Source organism: Synchiropus splendidus, chromosome 8 (genome assembly GCF_027744825.2).
Source record: "Synchiropus splendidus isolate RoL2022-P1 chromosome 8, RoL_Sspl_1.0, whole genome shotgun sequence".
NCBI classification, from domain to species: Eukaryota; Metazoa; Chordata; class Actinopteri; order Syngnathiformes; family Callionymidae; genus Synchiropus; species Synchiropus splendidus.
The window spans coordinates 15,926,602-15,952,689 of NC_071341.1; the positions used below are offsets into that span (position 1 = coordinate 15,926,602).

At 47.1% G+C, this 26,088-nt stretch overlaps 1 protein-coding gene across 5 annotated transcripts in view; it reads left to right on the top strand.

The window, feature by feature from the left end:
- Window positions 1-25,355, top strand: part of LOC128763564 (rho guanine nucleotide exchange factor TIAM1-like) — a 42,432-nt gene extending 17,077 nt beyond the window's left edge. For 4 of the 5 annotated variants that reach the window (XM_053872479.1, XM_053872480.1, XM_053872482.1 and 1 more), the window contains exons 2-27: window positions 5,930-6,020; window positions 6,092-6,977; window positions 7,904-8,363; window positions 8,774-8,946; window positions 9,012-9,236; window positions 10,455-10,640; window positions 11,480-11,626; window positions 11,706-11,780; window positions 12,639-12,809; window positions 12,902-13,006; window positions 13,088-13,169; window positions 13,242-13,328; window positions 14,194-14,406; window positions 14,491-14,576; window positions 20,399-20,584; window positions 21,848-21,916; window positions 21,996-22,121; window positions 22,420-22,528; window positions 22,699-22,878; window positions 22,939-23,057; window positions 23,130-23,238; window positions 23,302-23,357; window positions 23,425-23,530; window positions 23,606-23,693; window positions 23,769-23,941; window positions 24,159-25,355. In XM_053872479.1, the coding sequence (XP_053728454.1) occupies window positions 6,102-6,977; window positions 7,904-8,363; window positions 8,774-8,946; window positions 9,012-9,236; window positions 10,455-10,640; window positions 11,480-11,626; window positions 11,706-11,780; window positions 12,639-12,809; window positions 12,902-13,006; window positions 13,088-13,169; window positions 13,242-13,328; window positions 14,194-14,406; window positions 14,491-14,576; window positions 20,399-20,584; window positions 21,848-21,916; window positions 21,996-22,121; window positions 22,420-22,528; window positions 22,699-22,878; window positions 22,939-23,057; window positions 23,130-23,238; window positions 23,302-23,357; window positions 23,425-23,530; window positions 23,606-23,693; window positions 23,769-23,941; window positions 24,159-24,625 (4,674 nt within the window). In that variant the 5' untranslated portion in view covers window positions 5,930-6,020; window positions 6,092-6,101 and the 3' untranslated portion in view covers window positions 24,626-25,355. Of the gene's footprint in view, window positions 1-5,929; window positions 6,021-6,091; window positions 6,978-7,903; window positions 8,364-8,773; window positions 8,947-9,011; window positions 9,237-10,454; window positions 10,641-11,479; window positions 11,627-11,705; window positions 11,781-12,638; window positions 12,810-12,901; window positions 13,007-13,087; window positions 13,170-13,241; window positions 13,329-14,193; window positions 14,407-14,490; window positions 14,577-16,159; window positions 16,205-20,398; window positions 20,585-21,847; window positions 21,917-21,995; window positions 22,122-22,419; window positions 22,529-22,698; window positions 22,879-22,938; window positions 23,058-23,129; window positions 23,239-23,301; window positions 23,358-23,424; window positions 23,531-23,605; window positions 23,694-23,768; window positions 23,942-24,158 lie in introns of all 5 variants that reach the window. The other variant, XM_053872484.1, reaches the window with a different exon arrangement.
- Window positions 25,356-26,088: the final 733 nt, after the last annotated feature.

Below are 26,088 nucleotides of genomic sequence, written 5' to 3' on the forward strand. Positions count from 1 at the left end.
GGTAAAGGTAAGTTTGGCAGTGTTGTGTCGGACACATTCTTTTTTTATTTTATGAAAACTGGATTTTTTTTCTTCCTTTTTTCGAGAATATCAGTAGTAAAATGACCTGCGCCCCTTCCAAATTAAATTAAGTGCATGAAACCATCCTGACATTTTTAGATTTCAAAATGATTTAATATTAGAGAATTTTATTCACAATGTTTTAGTATATTTTTTAAAAATATATTTCTATTTTAATATTCTTGAAAACTATATGCCATCATATTGCTATTATTGGTTGTTTTACCATCTAAGATTATAGCTTACAGGGCAACTAACATCAAATATGACTTCCATCTTCTCACTGAAATAAAAAAAAACCTCTCGACTAAACCCTCTGAATTTTCCGTAACTGACTGTGTTGCTGAGAGAAACCCGTGTTGGTGGAGCAGCAGACAAGTGCTGACCTCTGCTCTCGCCCTGACCCTGAGAAAACAGCTCGCGGACACTCAGCCAAACAAAACCAGCTGCTGCTCATTTGGACCTCATTTTAATGAAAAAAAAAATTCTCCCCCCAAAATACCCGAAGCAAAACTGAGTCTTGGTCACCGAACTGCAGCAAATGATTAGTGAGAAGTCTTATTCAGGAGCAGACACGGCACCTGTCTCTTTAAATAATCCTCCGCCTCAGTTGGCTGTTGTCTGGAGACACGTACTGAAGCTTTGTCTGCGCCTCAATAATGTAAATGAGGGTTCAAGCAGGTCCGTAGTACAGCAGCATTAACTCACAACACATCTGCAAAATCAAAGTGCTACAACACAATGACACCAGCCTCAACATTACGACATAAACGACAAGATGTGTTGGGTGTTAATGTTGCTGTGTTTCCGTGTTTGTATTTGTTGCGCCGTTTTGCATTTGCTGTGAGCTTTCCCAGCCACCGTACTGTGGAGCCTCTGGAGAGCTGAAGCATTCATGTGAAGTTGATGGGTTGGGAGAAGTCTGATCTTGAGATGGATAAAAAGAGCTGAGCCAGAAGGCAGAAAATGTTTTGCTCCTCAACTAATGTCAACTTGCGTTGTGACACCGGGCTCCACAGACGTTCCGCTGCCAGTTATTGATGTAAATCCAAATCTGGTTCCCTCCCCCCATGCGTTTTGAAAGAAAGACCTTAAGTTGCCTTTCTGCCTCTCAACTTTCTTGTTTACCAGCAGGTCTTGTGTCGTGGGGCCCCTCCTCTCTTTAATGACAGAACGCGGCTCTTCATCGGATGTTGACACAATTCAGTTCTGTGAATCCCTCGCGGCAGATCGGATCCGTAAACACTCCGGAGAGGAGAACAAAATTATCGGTTGCCTCCAAACCTCCTGCAGAAACATGCGAGTGGTCCTGGGTCTGTCAGCAGGGTGACCCCACCACCCAGCATCCACCTGTATTATTACCCGAGTGTTCAGATTACAGGCCTGTTGTGTTGCAGCTTGTCACCAGTTGTTCGCTACATTTTTTCCTTTCACCGTTTCCAGTCCGATCAGGTGATGGGAATGTGTTTGTCACAGTGTCAGTGTCACAATATTAAGACTCAGTTTGGAAACTCACAGCTGATCGAGTTACTGTCTCGAAGGTTTGGCTGTGAACAACAGATTATTTGAAAGGCGGAACTCTTATTTCTCTATGCACTTTGTTTGGGGCATAAAATTATTCATACCCAGCGCACCTTTTTTTTTTTTTTACCTTTTCACACTTCTTATTTAGATAAACTTGGGAAAATTCACTGTGATAAAATCTGCTAATAGTAGTGAATAGATTTAGTCCTAAATGTATTACTTTGTCAAGTGAAAAAAATACACAACATGTTGTGTTTCTGTGAAATTACCATTGCCAATTGTTCGCCGAATTGTAGCGTACTTTACGGATTTGTCAACACACAAAATATCTGTCAACGTGAACAGACTTTGTAGCATTAAAACCTAAATTAATCATTAAAAAAGAAGAGAGGAAAAAAACATTTGGCATTACTTCCATCAAATATTTTAGCATCAGAGAAAGAGGGATAGTGCACTTTCTTACATGAAAAAAAAAAAAAAAAAATATATATATATATATATATATATATATATATATAAAATTCATTGCATTTGTTGTTTTTAGGAAAATAATGAAAGTTAAAAAAAAAACAAGATTACTGCGATGCTTTATGCCATTGTTTAAAAAAAGGAGGGAAAAGTTGGTTGCTAACATTTAGCATCACCAGCATAAAAGCAGTTTTAGCAGAAACAAAGGGGATGGTCCACTTTCTTAGATGAAAAAATATATATATAATTATAATTGCTTGCAACAGTTTTTTGGGAAAAGATAATACATGGATAACAAAAATTTGATAACTGTGATGCTTTCTATCTGTGTTTAAAAAAAAAATGGAAATGTTGATTGGAGTTGCAGAGTTGAAAAAACAAGGAGCTAAAATTGAGACCAAAATGTTAATCCTCTTCAACTCATGACTGCGCAAATGAATTTCTTGAATGTGAACCTGCGTTTGTAAAGTCGCTCTGATTCTTCACACGTTTTCTCAAAGTCGTACGTCAAATTTGGGCTGCGGGGAAAATATTTCTCATCGTCTCTTCAAAAGGTAACATGACATCTTGAGGGGTTTTAAGGAGCAGGTGGAGGTCTCGGCCTGTGTTACGACAGGCCCAAATATTTGCCAAACAGACTCGCAGCTCTAAACGCCTCTTTAATAACAAAAGGATTGTAAATCTACCTGTCGCACATTCTTGGGGTTGACAGAATCCCACCGTGCTGGAATGCAACTGAGAACATCCGGAAAGCTGTCGGCGGCTCTGGTTTTCCAACTTTTTCTCTGCAAACCTCATGTGTCTGTTGCTGAGAGATGACAACTTCCTGTGGGTTTGCGGTTCATTAAAGAGCCGAGACGGATGCGCCTGAATTTGTGCTGCGCTCGGCTCTCATTATGTTGCGCGCTGGAAATGAGAGATGACCCGTTTAGGAGGGGCTGCTCTTTGTCACGCCACAATTTACCTGCAGCGCTGCTCTGTCATCAGTTGTCTTTAGTTACTAAGAAGCAGCAGAAGAATGCTCGCCACAACCCTGCGACACTTTCCTTGTGCTTCCTCTGGAAAGTGGCCAGAGCTGATCTCTAAGTACAACAGATGAAACTGTCAGTTTCGTTTGGATTTTGTGTCTTCAATTGAACAATATGTAGTGAACTGGGTGTAAGAAGGTGTCGATAGGCTTTAATATAGCGATGCTTGGTTCCACTATACAGGTATTGTATCAATATTTTTCCTTAAATATTGCAATACTTTGTTGTCTGATATTGTATCTTTTTTTTTTCAGTTGTCTTTATTGATATTCAATACATAGATACTTGGATATGCTGCTGCATTTGTCAGACTTTTTGTTTTTGTACACTGGAGTTATTTTATTAGCAGAGCGACTCATTCACAATATACTGCTAAACTTGCGCTATCGTGTTGTATCGCCGCTCTTGTATCGGGATATTGTATCGCGACATACCTGCCAATGCCCAGCCCTTCAGCAAACCACTTGTATTATATTTGCTTCACCTTAAGTCGGACTAGAGAAGGTGTATGAACCCCACTGATGCATTACCAATGGAGGCACATCTATAGACCCCTCCATATACTGACCCTGATAGCCAAATGTAACTAATGTAAATCTGGACATCCTGACGTCCAAAATAGCCTTGCAGATCTACAGCTGCGGCTTCATTCACCCATGAATGTTTCATAACTCCCACTATTCTGGGCTCTTTTAAAAAAGCCCAGAGGGCAAACGCTGCTGTTATCTCCTCAAAGGTGAAAGTTGCTTATTAATTCATGAAAACTGCGCCGAAGTGTGTTGCAGTAAAAAAGAAGTCTGAGGAATCATGCAGGGGTCGAGTGGTAGGGGGTTTACCCTGAGATTTAATCTGGCTAATCCCACTGAATTAGCTGGTCTGATGAAGATTACGTGCCAGACTTTGGTATCTCAGATTTAACTTGTTAAGGAGATACATTGTGCATCTTGCCCTTGAGAGTGTGTGCCGCTGTGCACCGGTCCATGCTTGTGTGTGTATTTGTGCCTCAGTGTGTGCATCTTTAGGCCCTGCCATTGTGCGTCCCCTTGTGCATATATGCCTCCAAGCGTCTGCCTTTATACGTACGTTTGTGTCGCCGTACCTGCAGTACATTGTGAGCCGTCCGACCTGTGCGTGTTGATTCACCTACGCCTCTCAGTTTGCACATCCATCTGTGTGTACATACGTGTCCCCGCATCTTACAGTGTGTGACCGTCTCTAGTATTGTGTGACTGGAGTACAGGTGTATTTTGGGAATAGAAACTTGTCTGATACATTAGCAAGTGTAGGACTGCACCAAGTTTCGTCTTCCATTGCTGAGAAAAAACACTCTTCAGTGTCAGGTAAGTGAAGTAGGAGGTCATTTGGGATGGGACAAAGCTAGCCATGTCATCAGCGCCACTCTGCCGCCTTGTCAAGCGTGTAGTTGGACTCAAGCTGCCTCCTTTCTGGACCAAACAACTGTCAGACTATAGATAGAGCCGCGTGATGGGAGAGCAGAATCAAGTCAGTAAGGATGCCACACGAGGTAGAAAACGGGGTCAGTGCCGGTTTACGTAATGCCCCCCCACCCCTCTTTTCCTGCGAGCGTGAGTGCCTGATGCAGCAGAGGCTTGGACTCCCACTCGCCTGTGGGGCGCACTACAAAATCACTGCACCCCACCCCCGATGGGCTCCGTCCTGAAAGCACACGAGCACACATTAGAGGACAGTCCAGTTTAATCTCCAGCCCCATCTGGTGAAGCTCCCATGTTTCAGAGAGTTAGCAGCCTGGAGGCAGCTCACGTCCAAATGTCTTCCCCTCGGCTCCGGGGCCCTTTAGTGCTCACAAGTGGACGCAACTGTTGCTGTTGAGCTGCTGTCCCGACGTCACCAAGCGAGCGCAGACAACGTCACAAAACGTCTTGAAAGTTTCACTGCAGTGAAGTGGCACTCGAGCTGCGTTCAGCCTTCTGGACGGTTTAAGTGCAGTTTTATGTGGAATACTTGATCCGCTCTGACACGTTGAGTGCGCACACTCACATCTCCGACTGCATCAGGCTTGATTCTAAATTGATTGAAGACATTTTGCAGGCGTTCTCTTCGCCCCTCAAGCACAAGCTCAGTTTCATCAGTCATCTGAAATAGCATTACAACTAGCCTTGTTGTTGAATCATGTTTTAGGAAAGACTTCGGTCGCCAATTCATTTAAAAGCCTTTCTGGTGAACTGAGGTTTGTGTGTCAGTTGTGCCCTCTGTTGTCCCCACTGTGGGGCAAATAAAGGGCATCTAATCCAGTCGACACTGACCAGGAGAGCGCCCTGTTTTTCAAGCCATGCAAGTTATTTTTCTATCAAGAAATCTTCCCCTTCAGTGGCTTGACTTTTTTATGGACTAGTCCATCAATATTTCACTGTTGTAGAGTCAAGACGGAACACGGAGCGTTCTGTGTTGTTCCCTCTGGTATATCTTAGTTGGCGTGTGCGACTTCAGTTCACTTTTATTCTCATGTGTGGAACACGCCTGTTAATGCTGTTGTTGTTCACCCCCCACTTCATCCGAGCTCATATTCGTGCTAAAACAAGCAGAGAGGATCACTCGCGCTGTCAGAATGATGCTAATCTTTATCAGACAGAACCCACTTTCCCCTCACTAAAAGCTCAAGTAGAAGCCCAAAATAAGTGTTTGATTTGCTCCACTGCTCTTTCTTTCTTTCCGTGCGTGCACCCTCTTCCGAATATTTGCTGTCTAAATCTGACTTGTCAGACGAGTTCATGAAAGTATTCCGAGCACGAAAGCTTTCTGAAAATCACCCCGTGGATTGCGTCACTGTTGCTGCTTCAAAGACCTTTACACTTGTTTCTCTTTTTTAGGACTTTTGTGATCATACCAGCAGTTGACGGAGGGAACGGCCTGATTGTTGGTGATGTACAAGATGTCTGAAGAATCCTCGCACACCCGCAGGTCTGCACACATCCAGGCTGTACACAAAGAAAGCTAACCTTCCAAATCCAACCTTTCCCGTCTCTTTTTAGCGTCTGAATCATGGGAAATGTGGAGAGCCAGATCGGCGACCATGCCCACTTCGGTAACCAACATGGCCACCTGTCACGTAAGCACATGTCGCGGTCTCTTCGCATCTCCAACAAGCAGTCCCGGCACCCCAGACATTCCCCGTCAGGAAAAATAGAGCACCGGAACTCTGAGACGAGCACGCGCTCCAGCAGCACCCCCAGCATCCCGCAGTCGCTCGCCGACCATGGACTCGAACCCTTCAACGAGACCAACATCCTTCCAGACTTCGGCAGCCCTATTTGGGTGGACCGCGTGGCCATGAACCTGCGGCCCATGTCCTTCCACACAGACCTGGCCAGCCCATCCGCCCACATGACCGCCATGCACATCACCCTACCCGGTCCCACGGCAGAGGAGGGGCATGACGAAGTGGACATTTACACCGATGAGGTGACGTATCTCCAGAAAACTCGTGATAACTCAGCAGAGCCTGGAAGCTTTAAGAAGAAGAGGTCCAAGTCGGCGGACATGTGGAGAGACGACAGCCTGGAGTTCTCCATGTCCGACCTGAGTCAGGAGCACCTGACCAGCACGGAGGAGATCATCGACCCGGCGAACGACTTGCAGTGCAGCCCGACCGACTCCACCGACCGCGCCAACTCTCTGGACGAGCTGTATAGTCAGAAGGGTCACGCCCGGAGGCGCTACGCCAAGTGGCACGATGCGAATCGGATAATCCGAGAAGGAGAGGACGATAAAATGCTGTCCCCCTCAGAGGAGGACACGACTTCATATGGGGCGTACACCCTTCCGTGCCGACGTTCCCACTGCCTTTCGGAAGGCCTCGGCAACCACCAGGGTCCGATGTGTGCCAGCATGCAGGGCAGGCGGGCTCAGACCATCCAGGTACGTCCTCCTTTATCTTTCCCAAATAACGAATTACCTCGGAACAGCTCATTTCCAGTTCTATTGTTTCACTGGTCATTGAAACGCCGAGTCTGATGAGGCTATGAAGCCGTGCGCCGCCTCGACTCCACAGCCTCTGAAGTCACTCCTGCTAGTGTGTCCAAGTGAAAAGACTGAATCACAAATTCAGGCAGCGTTTTGAGGAAGCCCCTGAGGCGTGACGCTCCGAGACTCCCCGGGAGTCCTCTTTGTCATCCTTCCGGTTTTAATGGAATCTGTTAGTGTTGAGCTCTGCCAGAGCTGTGTCATGGTTCTCCGTGAGCTGAAGCCTGGTGCAGAATCTTAATGCAGGTGGTGCCATTAGCAATATGACGACCTCACCCACCCACCCCCCCACCCGACTCCCCTGTGCCTCCTCTCCCTCCTGCACCTCGCCTGCATCCAGAGCCCAGATAATTTGCTGCTTCAACAGATTAAGTGAAGGAAGCGTCCAGGGAGCATTAACTGATGAGACTGTTGTTTTTCTTCTGAGACGCGTTTTGATGGAGGGGAGGGAGAGGAGTGTGGGGGGGGTAAAGTCAGTGCCTGTTTGAAATGCCTACAGCTTTTGTTATGCTAATGAGCGCAGAGGCCTGAGCCGGAGTGTAACAGTGAAACGTGCACGGTGGCCTTGTCACTGCGGGCACTGTCCGCTCCTCTGAATGGAGCGGTGGAGCGCGTGATTGGGACACGTGACCACATGGAGATACCAACTTTGGTGTTGCCCCCTTTATCTCCCAGGAGCCTTTGCCCATGTGGGCCGGGGCAGGCAGACCCTGTGGTGCCACAGGGAGCTGCACCGCGGAGCAGAATTCTCCTGATATGAGGAGCTGCGTGTTCCCATGGTGGTCAGCATGCCGACTAACCTGTCTCCTGCTTTGGCACAGGACGTCACGGCCGAGGGCAGCGAATATGAGGACAGCGGCATCGATGGAGTCACAGCAGACTTGGACCACCAGTCCCGGCGATACAAGACCATGTCCGCCTCCTTCTCCATGTGCTCCACGACGGGCCGCGGCCTGTTCGCCGGGAGCGACAGTGGCAGCAGCACCGGAGGGGGCGCCGCCGCCACCGCCGCCGTACAGGGCGTGTATGAGAACTTCCGCCAGGAGCTGGAGATGAGCTCGTGTCAGACGGAGAGTTTGGAGGAGGCGGGGTCGGCCGTGAGCGACGAGCAGAGCACCATGAGCTCCGCCTACCAGTCGGACCAGCTGCTCAGCGTCGCCCAGGGGATGGTCCGCAAGGCCGGGAGGCTTGCAGTCAAGAACTTCCTCGTGCACAAGAAGAGCAAGAAGGTGGAGTCGGCCACCAGACGCAAGTGGAAGAGCTACTGGGTGTCACTGAAAGGTTTGCCATCTCCCTCACTCTAAAGGACTAAAACGTAAAAGCTTTTCGTGATGTTCAGTACAAAACTAAAGATTTTTTTTCATTATTTTGGGAAAATCTTGGGAATCTGACAAAATTACTAGAGAATATTAAAAAAATATTTATCGTTTTAATCATAAAATCAATACATTAAAGTAGATATAGACAAAAGTTTTTAAGCATAAACGATGTTTTGCATAGGAATGAACACTTTCAGAATAAGGTCTATGGAGGGGTTGATCTTGAATTAAAAAAAAAAAATCACTTCAATTTCGCCTGATGAGCTCAGCTCATTTAATAGTGATGCTGCACTTCACTCAAGTGACCACCAGGGAGCAGAATGAACTAGTTCATCAATCGGTTCTGACTCCTGGTGTGTTTGGGCTCCTCAGGTTGCACCTTGTACTTCTATGAGACCGACGAGCGGTCGGGGATCGACAACAACAGCGTTCCAAAACACGCCATCTGGGTGGAGAACAGCATCGTGCAGGCCGTGCCGGAACACCCCAAGAAGGACTTTGTCTTCTGTCTCAGCAACTCCCTCGGTGACGCCTTCTTGTTCCAGGTGAGTCCCTTCCTATCACCTTTCATGCTTCGGCTCCAGCGGTTCTAACCTCTGAACCGGTGCAGACCTGCAGCCAGACGGAGCTGGAGAACTGGATCACGGCCATCCACTCGGCGTGTGCCACCGCCGTGGCCCGCCAGCACCACAGGGAGGACACGGTGCGGCTCCTCCGGGCCGAGATCAAGAAGCTGGAGCAGAAGATCGACATGGACGAGAAGATGAAGAAAATGGGCGACATGCAGCTGAAGAGCGTCAGTGACACCAAGAAGAGGAAGACCATCCTGGACCAGGTCAGTGGTCCCCGCTTCATCAGAGCCTCCGAGGGAAACGGCCCAGGCCATGACTGCAGGGTCAAATTGATGGTGTCGCTGATGAACATCTGGATCCACAGCTCTTATGAGGCATTCATCACTGTGGAGGCCTTGTGTTCATGTGGTGCTAGAGAGTTCCTGGATGCTACCGCCACCTCCTGCAATATTGGGCTCATTGCTTTCAAGTACATTTCAAATGCTAAAATGTATCTATTGCAACAGAAAGTCAAAGTACTAACACTGCTTTCCCTGCTAAAAACCTGCAGCTCCACTTGGTTTGTAGTAAACTATTTTGACTGGGTCAGATGGTTATATACACTACTACTTTAACTACTGCATGTAGTACTTCATGTGAGACAGTCGCGTCCCAGCATGCTTTGCTCCAACTGGATTTTGAACCTACTGTAATGCTGCAGTTACTTCTGCTAGTGCCAGTGGAACTGTGCATGCAGTAGTTAAAGTAGTAGTCTTTATAACCATCTGACCCAGTCGAATTAATTGTACTGCAAACCCTGTGGACTTTCACCCGTGAGTGTAGTAGTTGGAGGTCGAGCCAAGTTGTATCGGCTTCCTCAGTATCAGTTGTTGCTGGAGGTATTCAGCAGCAGAAGCACCGCTGCTGCTACCACTGCTCGCCTAATGAGGTTGTGTCTCCAGTTGTGCACCATGTGGCTGTTGTTTACAGTTGGATATGAGGGCGTGAAACTGAGCGGTCAGATTAAGTGACAAGATTTGCGCGGGATGCAGATGGCACATGTGACTCGGCTCAGGTGAAGCAGATGGCAGTTTGAGTTCTGGCCGTGACCCGACACATTAAATACCACCCAGGCATCTATCCGCTAGAAAGAGCAGCTCTTTAAAAGGTTTGTTTGCAGCAGAGGCGATCAAGTGCCCTTTGTTTGGGCCTGGAGTTTGGGCTCGGTTCTGTTTGGCAGTGTCGGGTTCCACATTGTGCACTTGTGAATGGATCTGGGTCCGCTCCTGCGCTCCCAGCTCCTATCTGCCAGAGGAATGTGTCGTATTGTTTCCAGCTCGTCTCCGGGCGACTTGGCAGACACGCAGAACCAGCATCGCGGTCCAGAACCGGACTGTGGATAATCAGCCGTTTCCTGCTCCACTGCCCCAGTAAACACCCGGCGGGATGGCAGAGAGGCGGGGAGCGCCGTCTAACCTGCTCCTGGATCTTGTCGTCCGCAGATCTTCTTGTGGGAGCAGAACCTGGAGCAGTTTCACATGGACCTGTTCCGCTTCAGGTGCTACCTGGCCAGTCTGCAGGGTGGAGAGCTGCCCAACCCCAAACGCCTGCTGGCCTTCGCCTCGCGCCCCACCAAGCTGGCCATGGGCCGCCTGGGTATCTTCTCCGTCTCGTCCTTCCACGCCCTGGTAAGCACCGGGACCACTTCTACGTGTCTCAGCTTCATCAGGAACTGTGACTAGATGGACTGAAGTGGGACCCAAAAATGTTTCACCCTCTTGCCATGTTCATTTTCTCATTTAATCAAACAAGATTCATCCACAATAATTATCTTTATGCTGAAACATGTTTTATTTTGTGTTCATTATTTATTCATTTTTTTCCTTATTTATAATAACTAATTATACTAGATTATTTTCAGACAAGAGAGATGAATATGGAAATTACTTTGTGTATAAATATTTTTTGTACATTTTGAGAACATCATATTTCATATTTAAATGATTTTAATATATTTTTCATTAATCATATTGAGTTTATTTCACTCACACATATTTGAAGCAAGGTTTTATTGTTATTTTATCAATTTATAAATATTATTTTTTATTTCTTTTATCTCAATTTGGTCCCAGTTATGACTGAAATACGATGCACTCTATGTGAATTCTGAATTTCTTCTTATTCATTTCAATTATACAGAATATGAAGGGAAATCTGAGTCCGTATCTGTGGGTCCTGAATGCATAACAGGGAGCCAGAACTTTGTGACGTGTCACTACCACAAACTTGACTGAAATATTTATGTTTGAGCTGTAGTTCTCTCTCTGCATCCACTTAGCTCGCTGATCTGGTTGTTGTCAGAATTAAGTGAATTTCTCCACAAACGCTGGAGAGTGTGATGTTGAACGTGAATAAATTGGGCCCTGAAAAGACTCCTGGATGTGGACCACTCAGAAGTGAACCTCAGTTCTAGAGAGGAGCCGCCTGACTGTCTCGATCCTCAGTGGAACCTCGTGTGTCTCCTCAGGTGGCCGCCCGCACAGAGACCGGTGTGAGGCGGCGGACGCAGGCCATGTCCCGCTCCTGCAGCAAGCGGAAGAGCCGGTTCTCCTCCCTCTGGGGTCTGGACACCACCTCCAAGAAGAAGACCAAAGCCCACCCCAGCATCAACCAGGTCGGCTGCAGGTTCTTTATATGCTGCTCTGTTGCTAGGCAACCCCAAACATCTGAGGTAACTGCTCTGGCTGCTGCAGGTCTTCGCAGACGGAGATGAACTGGTGAAGAACTCGGATGACAGCGTCTACCTGGAGGCTGCCAAGGAGAACTTGGTAGGAAACTGATGATGATGAAACAGCCTGGTGTAGAAGAAGTGGTGCAGTTTGAGTTTCATTTTTCAGTTGGACCACATTATTCATCGTTGCTCAAGAGTGACACCTACAGGACGGAAACTCGATATTGCTCCATTCCTCTCCATCTAAACTGGACATTCTTAATGTAACACTTTAATAATGTGCTAAAGTGTTCATTAGAACAGAATCGACTTATATTATGACTGTTTGCAAAAATATTTCACTATTAATTTAGCAAAAATTGACAAAAACTAGGAAGCAATTAAATCTCTTGGCACCTGTAAAGCCTGATTCATAAACATGGTAAAATTGCATCCTGAATAATAATAATAATAATAGCAGTCTGTAATTTTATGTTTATTGTAACTTACTGATAAAAATAGTGTTAATGACGTGATAGAATATATATTTGTAATTAATACAATGGTCATTAAAACCAGGAAATTATATCAATAATAAGTGGCAACACAAAAATGGTAACATTTTGAAAATACTGTGAATGTGAAGGTAAAATAATTCATTAGTTTAAATGTACTGAAATAATTTTGTTAAATAATTTCTAACAATGGCACTTTAGCATTCAAGCAAATTAACAAAAAATAAATTATAAATTGACATCTTTTCTTTCATTTTTCTCACCAAACAAATTCGGTTGACATTTATTTTACTTTTTAACTTTTATTTTTATTATGTATATATTTTTTTTATTTTTAATTCAACAGTGATGTCAAATAGAGAAAACGCCTGTTTCTTAGTCAAACGTTTAGGTTGATAAAAAGCCTGACTCTGTGCTTGACTGAGTCTACAGAGTTTTTGACCTGCCGTTCTGTCTCACAGAGCGGGGAGCAGGGTCCGGTGAAAAGTCTTCCACGAGCCAGCACCGAGAGCGACATGTGGGTCCCGGACCACCTGACTCCGTCCTGGGTGTGCCTGCCCAACGACCAGCCGGTCCTGACCATCATCCAGCCGGGGGAGTCCGCTCTGTGTGTCCTGGAAACCATCTGCAAGGTGAGTGCCGACCCGAGCTCCGGTTTCTGGGCTGACAGGGCTTTAATTTTTACCTGCCTGTCATGAGTTCTGACCCGCCTTATGTCTCGCAGGCTCACCAGCTCGACCCCACCAAACACTATCTCCGTCTCAAGTTCCTGATCGAGAACCAAGTGCAATTCTACATCCCCAAGCCAGAGGAGGACGTGTGCGACCTGGTAAAACACTGACACATGAAAATATACAACAGATCAAGTTTTTTGAAGATGAAGCTGACCAAGTTGTATTTGTGGTTACAGCTCTACAAAGAAATCGAACTCTGCTCCAAAATCACTAAAGTCATCCAGTTTGACCGCGACGAGTCGTGCATGATCGGCTACGGTGAGCTCCCGACCCCCCGGCTGCGTCCCCCTCCTGTGTTTTATGTAACCAGTCCCGCTTGTCCTCCTCCAGGTTTCTCCATCTCTGTGGTGGAGGAGGACGGCGTGCAGCAGCTCTACATCACCGATGTGAGGGCGGGCGGATTAGCCTTCGCCAAAGGTTCATTACCCTTCATTTCCATCGTCTGACTCACCGCATCAGCCGGCAGAGAAACGACCCGCGGTTCAAACCCACTCGCTGCATGTTTGCAGAGATGAACAGTATTTGTGTTGATCAGAAGGTCGCCGTCTCCACGGGGCGGCTGTTTGTGTTCTCACGTCTACCCCCCCGCGCACAGGTTTAGATGGAAAGGATCATTGATCACCGAGTTAGAACCGCCAGTGTGATAGTGACCCGCTGGCATCATCTGAAGCACATGAATTCGGCCGCAGCGCTGACTGTTTATGTGGGAGAGCAGCAGTAGAAAGTGGAAGTGAACCTCTGCAAAGTGTTTTGTGTTGTTTATATACATTTGAGCGTGAAGGTAGCCTGACCTCAATTTTTATTGTGAACAACACCGTGACTTTAAAATGAAAACGTTATTGTCTGTTACTGAATACACCATAAAAAGCTCACTTGCTAGGGAGGAGACAGCCTGAAAATGATATCGAAACAATGTTTTTATTTGATTGAAATTCATTTTTTTTAAAGGAAAATTGCATTAATGTTATGCTATGCTAATGTTGGCATTAATACTACTAATACTGTTACTTTATAAAATCAGTTAAATAATAAAACCAGTGGAGTAAATGCAATCAAATGTGACAAAGATAAGTGTTTTAGAAAAATGTCAACTAAAATTGGTGAATTACGTTAATTAAATTGATGTTAATAAAACAGACATGCTATTTCAATGTAAAATAGAAAAAAAGCAAAGCAGTCCTTTAGACCTTAATACTGAAGACAAATTCACTTTATCAAGTTCCCTGGTCATAATGTTTCATCCTGGTCTCAACACGAGGTGGTTCTGTTTTCCGTTCCACAGGTCTGAACGCAGGAGACGAGATCCTGCAGCTCAACGGTAAAGACTCCTGCAGTCTCAACTTCTCAGACATGAAAGCCGCGTTCTCGCAGTCGTCGCTGGCTCTGACCGTCAACACGCTTCCGTCGGTGGAGCGCCGGCAGCTCTGCTACCTGCCACCGCGCCGCTCTGGCGCCGCCGACGACCTCTACACGGACATCTTCTCCCAGAGTCAAGGTCAGCGCAGTTACAAGATTGACTTTTAAGAAGTGATGTTCTTGCACGCCAGTGTGAGCTGACGTGCAGTCGACTTCCTTGCAGAGGAGATCCTGGACGACGGCGTGGGCCTGTTGCTGGAGAGCTCTGGAGACAGTCTGGACGACGACTCGGAGTTCGAGTGCCGAAAGGTAAAAACTTTTTTTCTGCTCTACTTGGCAACCGTCTGAGGGTCGTCCTGAGAGACACTGAAGATGGCAGGATGCCAGTTTCTCCTGGAGAGGTTTGGAGTCGATGGTTGTAGAATTGTGGTTTATCTGTGATCAAACTGTCGACTCCAGACGGGTCAATGTTTTCTGGAGTCCATCCACTGTTCTTATAGGCGCGTTGACATTGCTCCCTGAACACGCTGCTCGGTGCGATCGTCCTCTCAGACGCAACATTTGGTTCCACTGAGAGTGAGATTTCAGCACCCAAGTTGGCAGCGCTGCTGGAGACCAGCATGAGAAGCATTTTGTGTCCTGAACCTGTGGTCGCTTCACAGTCCTCCACTCTATCAGCCTCCAGGTGTCGCGTTTGTCTGGTGGTGGAGGAACATTCCCTGGAAGGAATTGTTTTGGTTTTAAATGCCTCAAAAAGTGAGGTTCATGCCGGGGCCAACATTCATGGAAAAACTGGGGCTCAGAAGCTCCAGATGATGCAGAAATGCTCCGCAGCGCTGCAAATATCTGAATCATTTGGACGTGAAATGAAGCAGAATTCATCTCCGCGCTACTTCGCCGTCTCATTTGTGAGGTGTCAGGCTGATGATTGATGTCGACCCTGTCATGTGACTGCAAAGCAAGGAAGCGGCAGGAGGAGGGAAGAAAACCTGGCAGGTATTGGAAGAAGGGGAGCAAACTGACCGCCGTGATGACTTGGCTCTTCGGATGCAGTATTACTGTTTATACAGACTTCACATATTTCATTTAAAGAAAAGTAGGACATTTTCTTTTTTTTCCTGCCAATCTTCTCACATAAACCTCAAAATATACTTATTATATAATAATCTTTTAATAGATGATTTCACAAATGACCATTACAATTTTAGGTCATAATCAGGGAATATTTATAAATATTTAATCTAAATAAAAATCATTACACATTTTGCAAATTAAATTTTGGAACAATTTGGAAGAATCATTTTTTTTTATATTGCATTGACTGTATTTAAACTTTGAAATTATTAAATTTGATAGGTTCTTCACCACAATTTAATTCCGGCACATTCATTGATCTTTAGTGGCTATGTGTCCATGAACGAGGATTAGCATGAACCAGTAGTGAAGCTACATCTGTCTGGATATGAAAACCAAAAAGTGTTTTCGAGGCGCAGCAGCGAGAGCCATCCTGGACGATGGCTGATCTATGAAGGAAGTGAAGATGATGAACGCCTGCAGCTCCCTGCGACTCCTGCGTTCATATTCCACTGCAGCCTTCAACTTTCTGCTACTGCAGCCAGTCTTTCCCTCCTCGACCTGGAGTCCGATCCGCTCCTGCTGCCGTCGGCCAGACCTTCACACTCGCGGGGAAGAGAGGGAGAACAGACAGAAGTACGGCAGACTGTGAGAATCAGGAGTTGGGAGGCTGCGAGTGGGCGGAGAGGAGGAGGAGGAGGCTGAGCGGCTTCATCCTTCATCTCGCTGCACCTTCTGTTAACCAGCTGAGATGCGTCGAACTGAAGCCTCCTGAAGTGTCTCCTGCTTCAGCCATGGCTCTTCACAAGTGGAGCAAGCACAGCAAGCGCTCGGCCGACTCCATCTACGACATGCTCCATCTGGTGAGGCTTTACTTTCGGGCTCTCGGTGCTGCCGCGGGTGTGTTGGAGGTCAGTGTTTAGCTGAACAGGAAGCAGTGAGTCACCTTGCCGTCGCAGAGTTGTCCAGACGGGGTCTGATGCTGGAGACAGCAGGCGACACCTGAAATCGATTGAGTCTTTTGGCTCAGCTCTCCTCGTGGTCATCGGTGCTTAACATTATGACCACCAGCCTGACAACAAGATGCTTTCTTGCCTCCAAAACACCAGCTCCTGAGGGTGTGCAGTGGTCAGTAGCTGTCACGGCTAAAAAGTAGATTCTGAAAGTGACTTTTGTTGCCTTCATAAGAATAACTGGAGACGCTCAACAAACTGAGCCTTTTTATTCTGTCATCCTTGTTTGTCGCCAACTGTCGCATCAGTTGTCGCTAGCTTGAGTGTCGTCAAGCGACTCGTTAGGTAGTGTTAGCAACATGCAAAATCTTGTCAACTGTAATTAGCCCCGCCTACTTTCTGGTTTATTATGTAGGTTGGTTGTTGATGGCAGTTAATATTCTGGTTGGAGACAAGTCATTTTCGACCACTGACTTGTCTGTGCAGTTGCTATGAGAAATGTCTACTTTTGATTCTGAACATCAAACCTGTCGTTTGTTCTCTCCGACTTGGTCATTGTCTCTTTGTCCAGGTTATATTCCTCCATTATTCCCTGCGCTCTTGTGTTCGGAACGCGAAACTCCAGTCCTCACTCTGGAGTCGGCGACCGTCTTCCCGAGTCTCTCTTTAATCTGTTGTGACCACCGTCTCCTCAAGCCCCGCCTCCTCCTTCCTCCCTCGCATGTTTGTCTTCTCACATTGTGTCACGAGCGTCCGCGGTGCTCCGGGTGCAAATGAGCCTGTAGGGTGACGGCAGCAGCCATGACAGGAACGTTTATCGCAGAACAAGAGCTTGATCTCCTTTGACTTAATGAGCGGGAACAAATGAGTCGGTGACAGATGGAACTTCCTGCTGCAGCAGATTCCCAAGTCTGACTCCAACCACCACTCGAGCCTGGATGTTGCTTCTTGATCATCACTTCGCAGTTATGTGAACGAGGATTTAGATGAGCGGAACACTCTAGTTGTGGCCTAGAATTTTGTATGTTTTTAACTTTTCTTCCTGGTTTAGTGCCAAATTATGTTTGTGGAAACCAACATTTACATTTTGCAGAAAATAATTTAAGTAAAATATTAGAAATGAATAGTAGATATGACTAATAATAGTATGATGGCAGCAATTTAAAAAGAATATTAAAAACTTAATTTGAATAATAAATGTGTATTTCAGTTATATAAATATATATAATATTAACATTAAAATAATTCATTTAAGAAATTATTTGAATTGAAAATGGCAACAGAATGTTAAAAAAAAAAAAAAAAAACCTCAAAGTCCCAAATAAAGTGAATTATTGATGTCACTTATGTGAATTACATCAGAAAATTGGCGGTAGTCATTTAAAGGCTATGAAATAGTGCTGTTTTTATCTTCTCTATTCTCTGTATTGCGTTTGCTGCATGAACTTTGAGCCAGTTGCTCTTGTTTTGGTACGTGAAGTCATATCCCATAAGAAATGAATAAAATATATTTCATATTGTCATTTTAATTATGTAAGAGTTAAAGAGATGTGCAGCTCCAACTTATGAAGCAGCATTTTATCTTTCCGTTGAATAATTCAAACCTTTGAACCTGAACTTGACGCTGTATAAAAATGCCATTTGATGAACAGAACATGTGAAATGGAAAACGGGGCTCGCGCCGAAGCACCTCCGAGTCCATTTGCTGGTCCTGCTCGTGATTCGGGTTCATTGTTGAGAGGAACTGAACCATCTGTGCTGCTAAGAGTGTGTCTGCGAGGAGGAGGAGAACGACGACGATGAAGCTCCCGAAACGCTCACTGTGCTTCGATGAAGAGCATTTTTGGGTCATTCCAGTTGGAAGCTGATTGAAGTGGCTCTATTCTCACATGTACATTTATACAAGAGCTTTTCCAAAATGACACCCGACCCTCAATACCATTGTTCTTTCTCTCGGTTTTGTTGCCATTTCATGCCCCATCCTCTATTAGAGCCTTTAGACTCAGTAACCAAGGACCTTTTTCCCTCCACCTCTGTAGCTTCTTAGCTCGACATCTGTCGACCGCTCATGATGCCACTCAAGTTCTCATCGACATGCAGCTGTTTCATCATCGGAAATGAACAGATGAGCTCAGAGAAATGAAGGGAATGGGCTTCTTCCACCATAAGGAAAGGTCATCTGCGGCTCCCCAAAGAAGGCTTTCTGCAGCCCAACTTTGCCCAATAACTACTGGCTTTTGTGTTTTTTATTTATCTACTGTCAGCCATACAACCCACTCATTCTCAGAACTCCTGGACTCAACGCTTTTGAATTTGAGGATGAAACTAACAAGACTTTATAAGGTGTAAACAGAAGCGCCGCAGCCTATTTCAGTGGTTGAACACAAGGCTATAAATGTATTCTATTCTTCAGCAGCGTGCCTGGGTGTGCTGATGCATCTTCTTCCCTTGCTTTCTGGATGTTTCCCCCAGGGGAGTGTGCAAGTGTGACGGGCCAAATTGCCTTTCCCTGATGTGTAAACTCCCTAATCGTCACGCGACAGCTTTTATTTTGACGCTCCGATCGGTGGCACGGCTGTGAAGTGTCGCCAGGAGTGCGTCATAATCCGTGTTTGATTCGTTCAGGCGTTTTTAAAAAAGGGAAATCGTGTTTTCCAAAAACACATTTGCTTCTGAATCCCCTTTTGTCTGCTCATTGAGGAGGAGATGAGAAACTGGTAAGGCCTTTGAGGCCCGGAGCGATCGGTCCAGGCGGACTCGCCCTTTACTCACCAGCCCCCAGGCTTTGTGCCGACCCTCCTGAGGCAAGACTTTAACTCCGGGAACCACCTATGCTTCCACCTGCATAGGTCACTGCTGGAGACATCTTGGAGGCTCCCTGAGGTCCTCATTATGCCAGAAATCAGGTCAAGCTCCAACCCTCACAGGGCCATATGTCTTCCTGTAGTGTTGTACCACAAAAACCCACCAGACCGGGAACCTAAAAAATCAGTGCTTACCCCTGTGCCTGAAGGGGTCCAAATCATTCAGAGGGCCCCTGAAGTTCCACAAGACCAAGGCGACCCAAGAAAATGTGAAATATAGGGTTTGTATTGGACCCTATTGGCGCCTTCAAGACAGCTGTGCCCCATACTCAGAACTGCTGTCCGTCTCGGACAGAGGTGGGCAGTTAAATTTCTTAAAGGGCCACATTATAAACTGTGACTGTTGTGAGGGGCCTCCATGCCAAAACAAAGGCGCCGATGGCTACGTAACGTGACGGAAGAAAAATCATCAATAATGTGGACGGAACTATTAAATATTCAATGTAAGCAAGGATATTTGAAGTGTAAATATGGCATGATACCTATAAAAATAGTATTTTCAGATAAGATTCATCTAAAACATGAACTGATAAACTGAAAGAAGAAACAAAAATGTAGTCATGAATGTGTTGTTGTGTCCGTCTGTTGAACCACTAGTGGCTGAAACGGAAACGACAGAAAACAACTTGTCAATTGTATCATTTTTTTTTTGTCTGACCTCATGAGGGCCACGCAAATACAGGCAAAGGGCCACATGTGGCCCCCGTGCTGCACTTTGCCCAGGTCTGGCCTCGGCTGATGTTTCACCCAGACAGAGTCAAGGTCCTGTTCTGAGGGGCACCTTGAAGCCCAACTGGTCATCACCTCTAAACAGACTTGCCACAACTTTTAACACGAAAAGTCACTTTCCAGACCAAGGATTCGCTTCACACGTACTGAATATGTTGTTATATTGTGTGTGATTTGGTGTCATGGAAGCCAGAACCCTTCATTCTGCGACGTGGGCCGGTCCTGACTGGGCTCTATTCTTCTGCTTGAAGTGATGATCCACATCAGGGCCGGTCTCCACGGCAACCTTTCTACTGTAAGAGCACTGATATGGGTTTTGATTGTATGAGAGATGAATCAGTACAAAAGCTGCCAGTAGGAGGAGAGCGCTGCGCCGTAGAGCGAGAAAGGTGATTGTTTTGACTCACTGGAAATAGACTGAACCATTTGGCTTCTCTTCCAGAATCGTCTGATCTCGTGAGTCACTCAGCCCGAGGAAAGGAAGTTAAAACCCAGGTCTTCTGTGTTTCAGAGCACCGAGCAGGTCGCCGCCTTCTGCCGCAGTCTCCATGACATGAATCCCTCGGAGTGTGTCTCCTCGTCTCCGAGCCCGGACTCCCCCTACCCGCCTCCCGCCGCCCTCCGCCAGCTCTCCGACGCCGACAAGCTGCGCAAAGTCATCTGTGAGCTGGTGGAGACGGAGCGCACCTACGTCAAAGTCAGTATCTCTTCTTTCTGGGGGCAGATGGTGTTTTGTTCTTTCCCTGCATCAGTCTGTGTTTGGTCCATCTTCTCCACCGCAATCCATATTTATCCGAGCGTCCCAGGAGAGGTGGAGGGGCCGCAGCTGTGCCCTTGCCTGGAGATATTGGCTCATCCTTTACAGGCCGGTGCCACGGCGCTGCCGCAGAACAAACTGGGTTAGAGGCAGACGTGAGGGGAGGCCGACCACAGTGGCATCGAAAATATTACAGCTCATTACTGGGGCACATGTAAAGCCTATTCCACTAATCTAATTGCACGTGATCGATCGCCGCAGCTTTAAAGGCCACTGTTGGAGACTTGGCCATTTGTCCCAGTTACCAGCCGCCGGACGGTCGCGATGGCCACGCGTTCATGCCTTATTTACCTGAGGAGCTTTTTGTGGGATGACCACATTTATGTAGGTCACAGGTTCGACTCCTTCCTATTTGTACGTTCAGCCTGTGTTCGCTCTTGGAACTCCAATTTCCTCCCACTTTCGAAAAACATTCATATCATGCAAGACAACTGCAAACTGGCTTTCATGTATTTATATAGCACCAGAGAAGCCATTGCCCATTCAAGACTCAGTCACACCAAGCTACATTTGTAGCCACTGTGCAGTCATATGTGTTACGGGGTGGCACATCTGGAACATGCAAGTGCTACATAGGTGGCACATCCGGAACATGCAAGTGCTACATAGGTGGCACATGCAGACCATACAAGTGTTCCATAGGTGGCATATACAGAACATGCAAGTGTTACGGGGTGGCACATCCGGAACATGCAAGTGTTACATAGGTGACGCGTCCGGAACATGCGAGTGCTACCTAGGTGGCACATCCAGAACATGCAAATGTTACGGGGTGGCACATCCAGAACATGCAAGTGTTACGGGGTGGCACATCCGGAACATGCAAGTGTTACATAGGTGACGCATCCGGAACATGCAAGTGTTACATAGGTGGCACATCCAGAACATGCAAGTGTTACATAGGTGGCACATACAGAACATGCAAGTGTTACATAGGTGGCACATACAGAACATGCAAGCGTTACATAGGTGGCACATCCAGAACATGCAAGCGTTACATAGGTGGCACATCCATAAGACGCAAGTGTTACGGGGTGGCACGTCCAGGATGGCATGTAAAACCAAGTGAATTTTCAAAAGACTGAAGTTGTGAGTCTCCACTTCACTCTGTGACTCTGAGCTTTAACGGAGCTCCTCTTTCAGGACCTGAACTGTCTGATCGGGAGATATCTGACCCCCCTGCAGAAGGAGACCTTCCTCACTCAGGATGAGGTATCTTCAACGTCTTCTTCACGCTGCCGTCTCAGTATCAATGAATCAAGTGATGACGTGGATCTTTCCTGTCGCATAGCTGGACGTTCTCTTTGGGAACTTGCCAGAAATGGTGGACTTCCAGGTGGAGTTCCTCAAGACCCTTGAGGATGGGACCAGACTGGTGCCAGACCTGGAGAAGCTGGAGCGAGTGGACCAGTTTAAGGTAAACACCGGCTGCAGATTCAGACACGGAGGTGACGGAGTTCTCCACGGCAACAACCAGAGTACAGATCGTCTTCTCACTGCCCACACAGCACAACCTACATCTCACTGCTCTGGAGGCCACGGCCCTGGCGCGTCTGGAGTAGCACCTCACCTCATCTCACTCACTTCGCTGCCCACGCAACAATCGCACACATTCTCTTTCCTCTCTGTAGTATGCGGAAGAAGACACTCACGTACATGATGTTGATTCAGAATGTCTCACTGCTTCTCCACCAAAACCGTCTCTCTCTCTTCAGAAAATCCTCTTCTCTCTGGGTGGCTCCTTCCTCTACTACGCCGACCGCTTCAAGATCTACAGTGCGTTCTGCGCCAGCCACACTAAAGTCCCGAAGGTCCTTGTGAAAGGTGAGTCTTTTAGGGTTGCTGCTTGGCTCAAAGGCGCAGTGTTTAGACATGGGCCATCTGCCGCACCCCGGCAGGGTTCCATAAATCTCCTCCGTAGTTGTCGGCGAAGCAATTGTCTATTTGACCTCTCCCCGCTGCTTGGTTATTCGAGCCTCTTCTTCACGCTGCAGCCAAAACAGATGCCGATTTCAAAGCCTTCCTGGACGAACGCAATCCCAAGCAGCAGCACTCGTCCACGCTGGAGTCCTACCTGATTAAGCCCATCCAGCGAGTGCTGAAGTATCCCCTGCTGCTGAGGGAGCTCTACTCTCTGACCGACCCGGAGAGCGAGGAGCACTACCACCTGGACGGTGCGTCTCCTGCAGCGCAGCTGATGGAGGAACGTGACTGACCTCCAGTGTTGTCCACAGTGGCCATGAAGGCGATGAACAAAGTGGCCAGCCATATCAACGAGATGCAGAAGATCCACGAGGAGTTTGGGGTGGTGTTCGACCTTCTCATCACGGAGCAGAGCGGAGAGAAGAAGGAGGTAGGTCCCAGCAGTTGGGCTCAAGTGCTCCGTCTCAGAGAAGACTGACGGATGTGTGTCTATCATGAGCAGGTGGCCGACCTGTCCATGGGCGACCTGCTCCTCCACACCAGCGTGACTTGGCTAAATCCTCCGGCTTCCCTGGGAAAATGGAAGAAGGAGCCTCAGATTGCAGCGTTCGGTACGAGGAAGATGAACTCCAGATGGTCCGAACTGAAGAGTGACTTTTGATTGTCTGTTGCAGTGTTTAAAACAGCCGTGGTGTTTGTTTGCAAAGATGGCGCCAAACTGAAAAAGAAAGTGAGTCCCACCTTCCTTCCGTGTTAAAGGTTCGCTCAAACTCACGCCCCACTCTCTTTTGTCAAAGGTCGGCTCCCATCGGATGTCCATCTCCTCCGAGGACAAAGATCCGTTCCGATACCGACACATGATCCCGACCAGCGCGCTTCAAGTCCGATCTCTGGCCAACGCTGGTGCGTGAGCTCTCTGTCCAGTTCAGCTCTCCACCAGTTCCCAAAATAACCCCTTGATTGATGTTCCCTCCGCAGACGGCGAGAGCTCGGCCGTGTGCGAGATTGTCCACACCAAGTCCGAGTCGGAAGGTCGACCCGAGAGGCCGTTTCAGCTGTGCTGTAGGTGAGTGTCTCCGGGCGTCACTGCAGACAGCGTCCGGAAAGCTGCCGTCTCCCGCTGATAGTGTCTCCTCGACAGCACGGCGGAGAGCAGGAAGGACTTCCTGAAGACGGTCCACTCCATCCTGAGGGAGAAGCACCGACGGCAGCTCCTGAAGACCGAGAGTCTCCCCCTGAGCCAGCAGTACGTGCCCTTCGGAGGAAAGAGACTCTGCGCCCTCAAGGGGGCTCGTCCCACTATCAACAGAGCCGGTACGTCTGGAGCCGGAAAAACCAAAAGGAATCTGCAGATTCTGAAGCTTCTTTTTTGGACAAACTGCTCCCATTTCCAAAGAGATACAGAGAGGCCAGTTAATACAGGAGTGTCTTGACTGACTGACTGAAGCTCCATGCTTATTGATCTCAGATGTACTTTTGCATTGAAGTTCTCCACAGTTGTAGTGGTCATTTTCTGCTTTGTTTTTTCCAGCCTCTGCTCCGACACGGACTCTCGGCCGGCGGAAGCTGGTACGCAACCGATTCACCATTGACACAGACATCGTCTTTGACGGAGAGCCGGACTCGGTCTCCCCTCCGGAGGTAGACCCCGACCACAAGCGACCAGATCAGAGGCAGTCGTCTGAGGTCTCGGGCGACACAGATCGCTGGGTGGAAGAGCAGTTCGACCTGGAGGAGTACGAGGACCGGGAGGAGGTGAAGGAGACGGACATCCTGAGCGACGAGGACGACGAGACGCCCAGGACGCCCGGCGAGCTGGAGCGTCCCATCATGGCGTTGTCCCTGGAAGGGGAGGAGACAGAGGAGAGCTTGAAGTCTCCCGCTTCCTGCGAGACGACGGAGGACTTGACGCAGTCTTTCGAGGACGACGCTGAGAATCAAAGCGAGGTCTGGGTGCGCCGCGAGTCCTCAGGTTGCTCCCCTGACTGCAGCACGTAGAACAGCCTTCATCCATCGACGACGCATGAGCGTATAGCGTGCAGCCCAAGATGCTGTCCTTCCATACGTTTGCTGAAGCTCATGTCCAGAGAGGAACTTGGCCCCCAACACTGTTGCGATGAACTATCGGTACAATCATGGAACCATTTGCTTTGATGGGTTTGCACATTCGGGCAGCGCTCCGAAACCTGCCTTTGCCAAATTAGGGAATCGTGAGGACGTTGTGTTTTGTGACTCAGAGATCGTGTCTTAGTTAAGGGCTCTGTATTATTATTCTTATTTGTCCTTAGAAACTGTACAGTTCAGGTGGATATACACTGTCGGAGGAACCTTCTTTCGTGTTTGTTTTACAGCCATTTTGTTGTTGACGGCTTTTAGGGACTTAAGTTAACATGATCCTGTTTTACTTGAATTTTGTTGTTTGATGCTTTTTATGTACTGTGAAACCGCTTTCCTCTTCAGCGATCCACCGTTTCTGCTGCACATTTGTTTTGTATAGAAGTTTAGCTCTATTTTTTTTAATCCTCGCGGAAATATTGAACACGAATATGTTTAATTTAACTGTTTGCCTGTGATTCTACTGAAGTCCGCTGCATTCATGTGTGAAAACAAAAACAAAATCCGTTTCTCTCATGTCGTTGAAAATATATGGACAAATGCTGCTGTTTTTTTTTTTTTTTTTTATGGATTACAAAATTAACTTCATGTAAAAAGTGTCTCAATGATTTAATAAACGATTGTCATGAAAAATGCTCTCACAACATGACTGTTGTTCACTGGTGTGACGTCACCGAAACGCTTCTTTCAGTGGTGGGTTGAAGAGACAGTTGATTTTCAGAGGCCACCAGGTGGCACTGTCTGCTGTGACACGTCAGGACTTGGAACAATAAATTCACTGAAGCCTCACAAAACCAAGAGCGCCATCTTGTGGCCGCTGAAAGTTAAGACATTTTCCTCAACACTATTTCACTTCTTATTACATTCCTCACATTTACTGTAGTAATGACCGAGTGCTCGCTGAAGTGTCACGAAACCTTTCCACTAGAGGGCGCTCTCAGCTCCACAGTGTCAGAACAAGTATTTTCATGTTAGAAATAACAGGGCGCCGCCGACTGAGCTCTGACAGTGAAGACGCGGTTTCATGAAGCTCCATCACGAGGATTGAAGCTCTTTATGAGACCATGCAGTGAGTCTAATGGTGTTGATGCATTTAATGTGGTAATGCAGTGTTGTAATAAATTAGGCCTTACATTGGGATTACATCATCATCTGAAAGCAAAAACAAAAAAAAACATGTACATGTACACGCCCTGTCGTCATTCTGTCTCGACCGATTTTTCCAAAATTCAACTTCACTTTCCTTGACGTTCACGTGGCTCAAGGATGCCAGAAAAGTAATTTTCTGAGCTTTGAGAAAATGACATTTTTGACATTTTTGTCAGGTCCGATCACTTGGTCGCAAC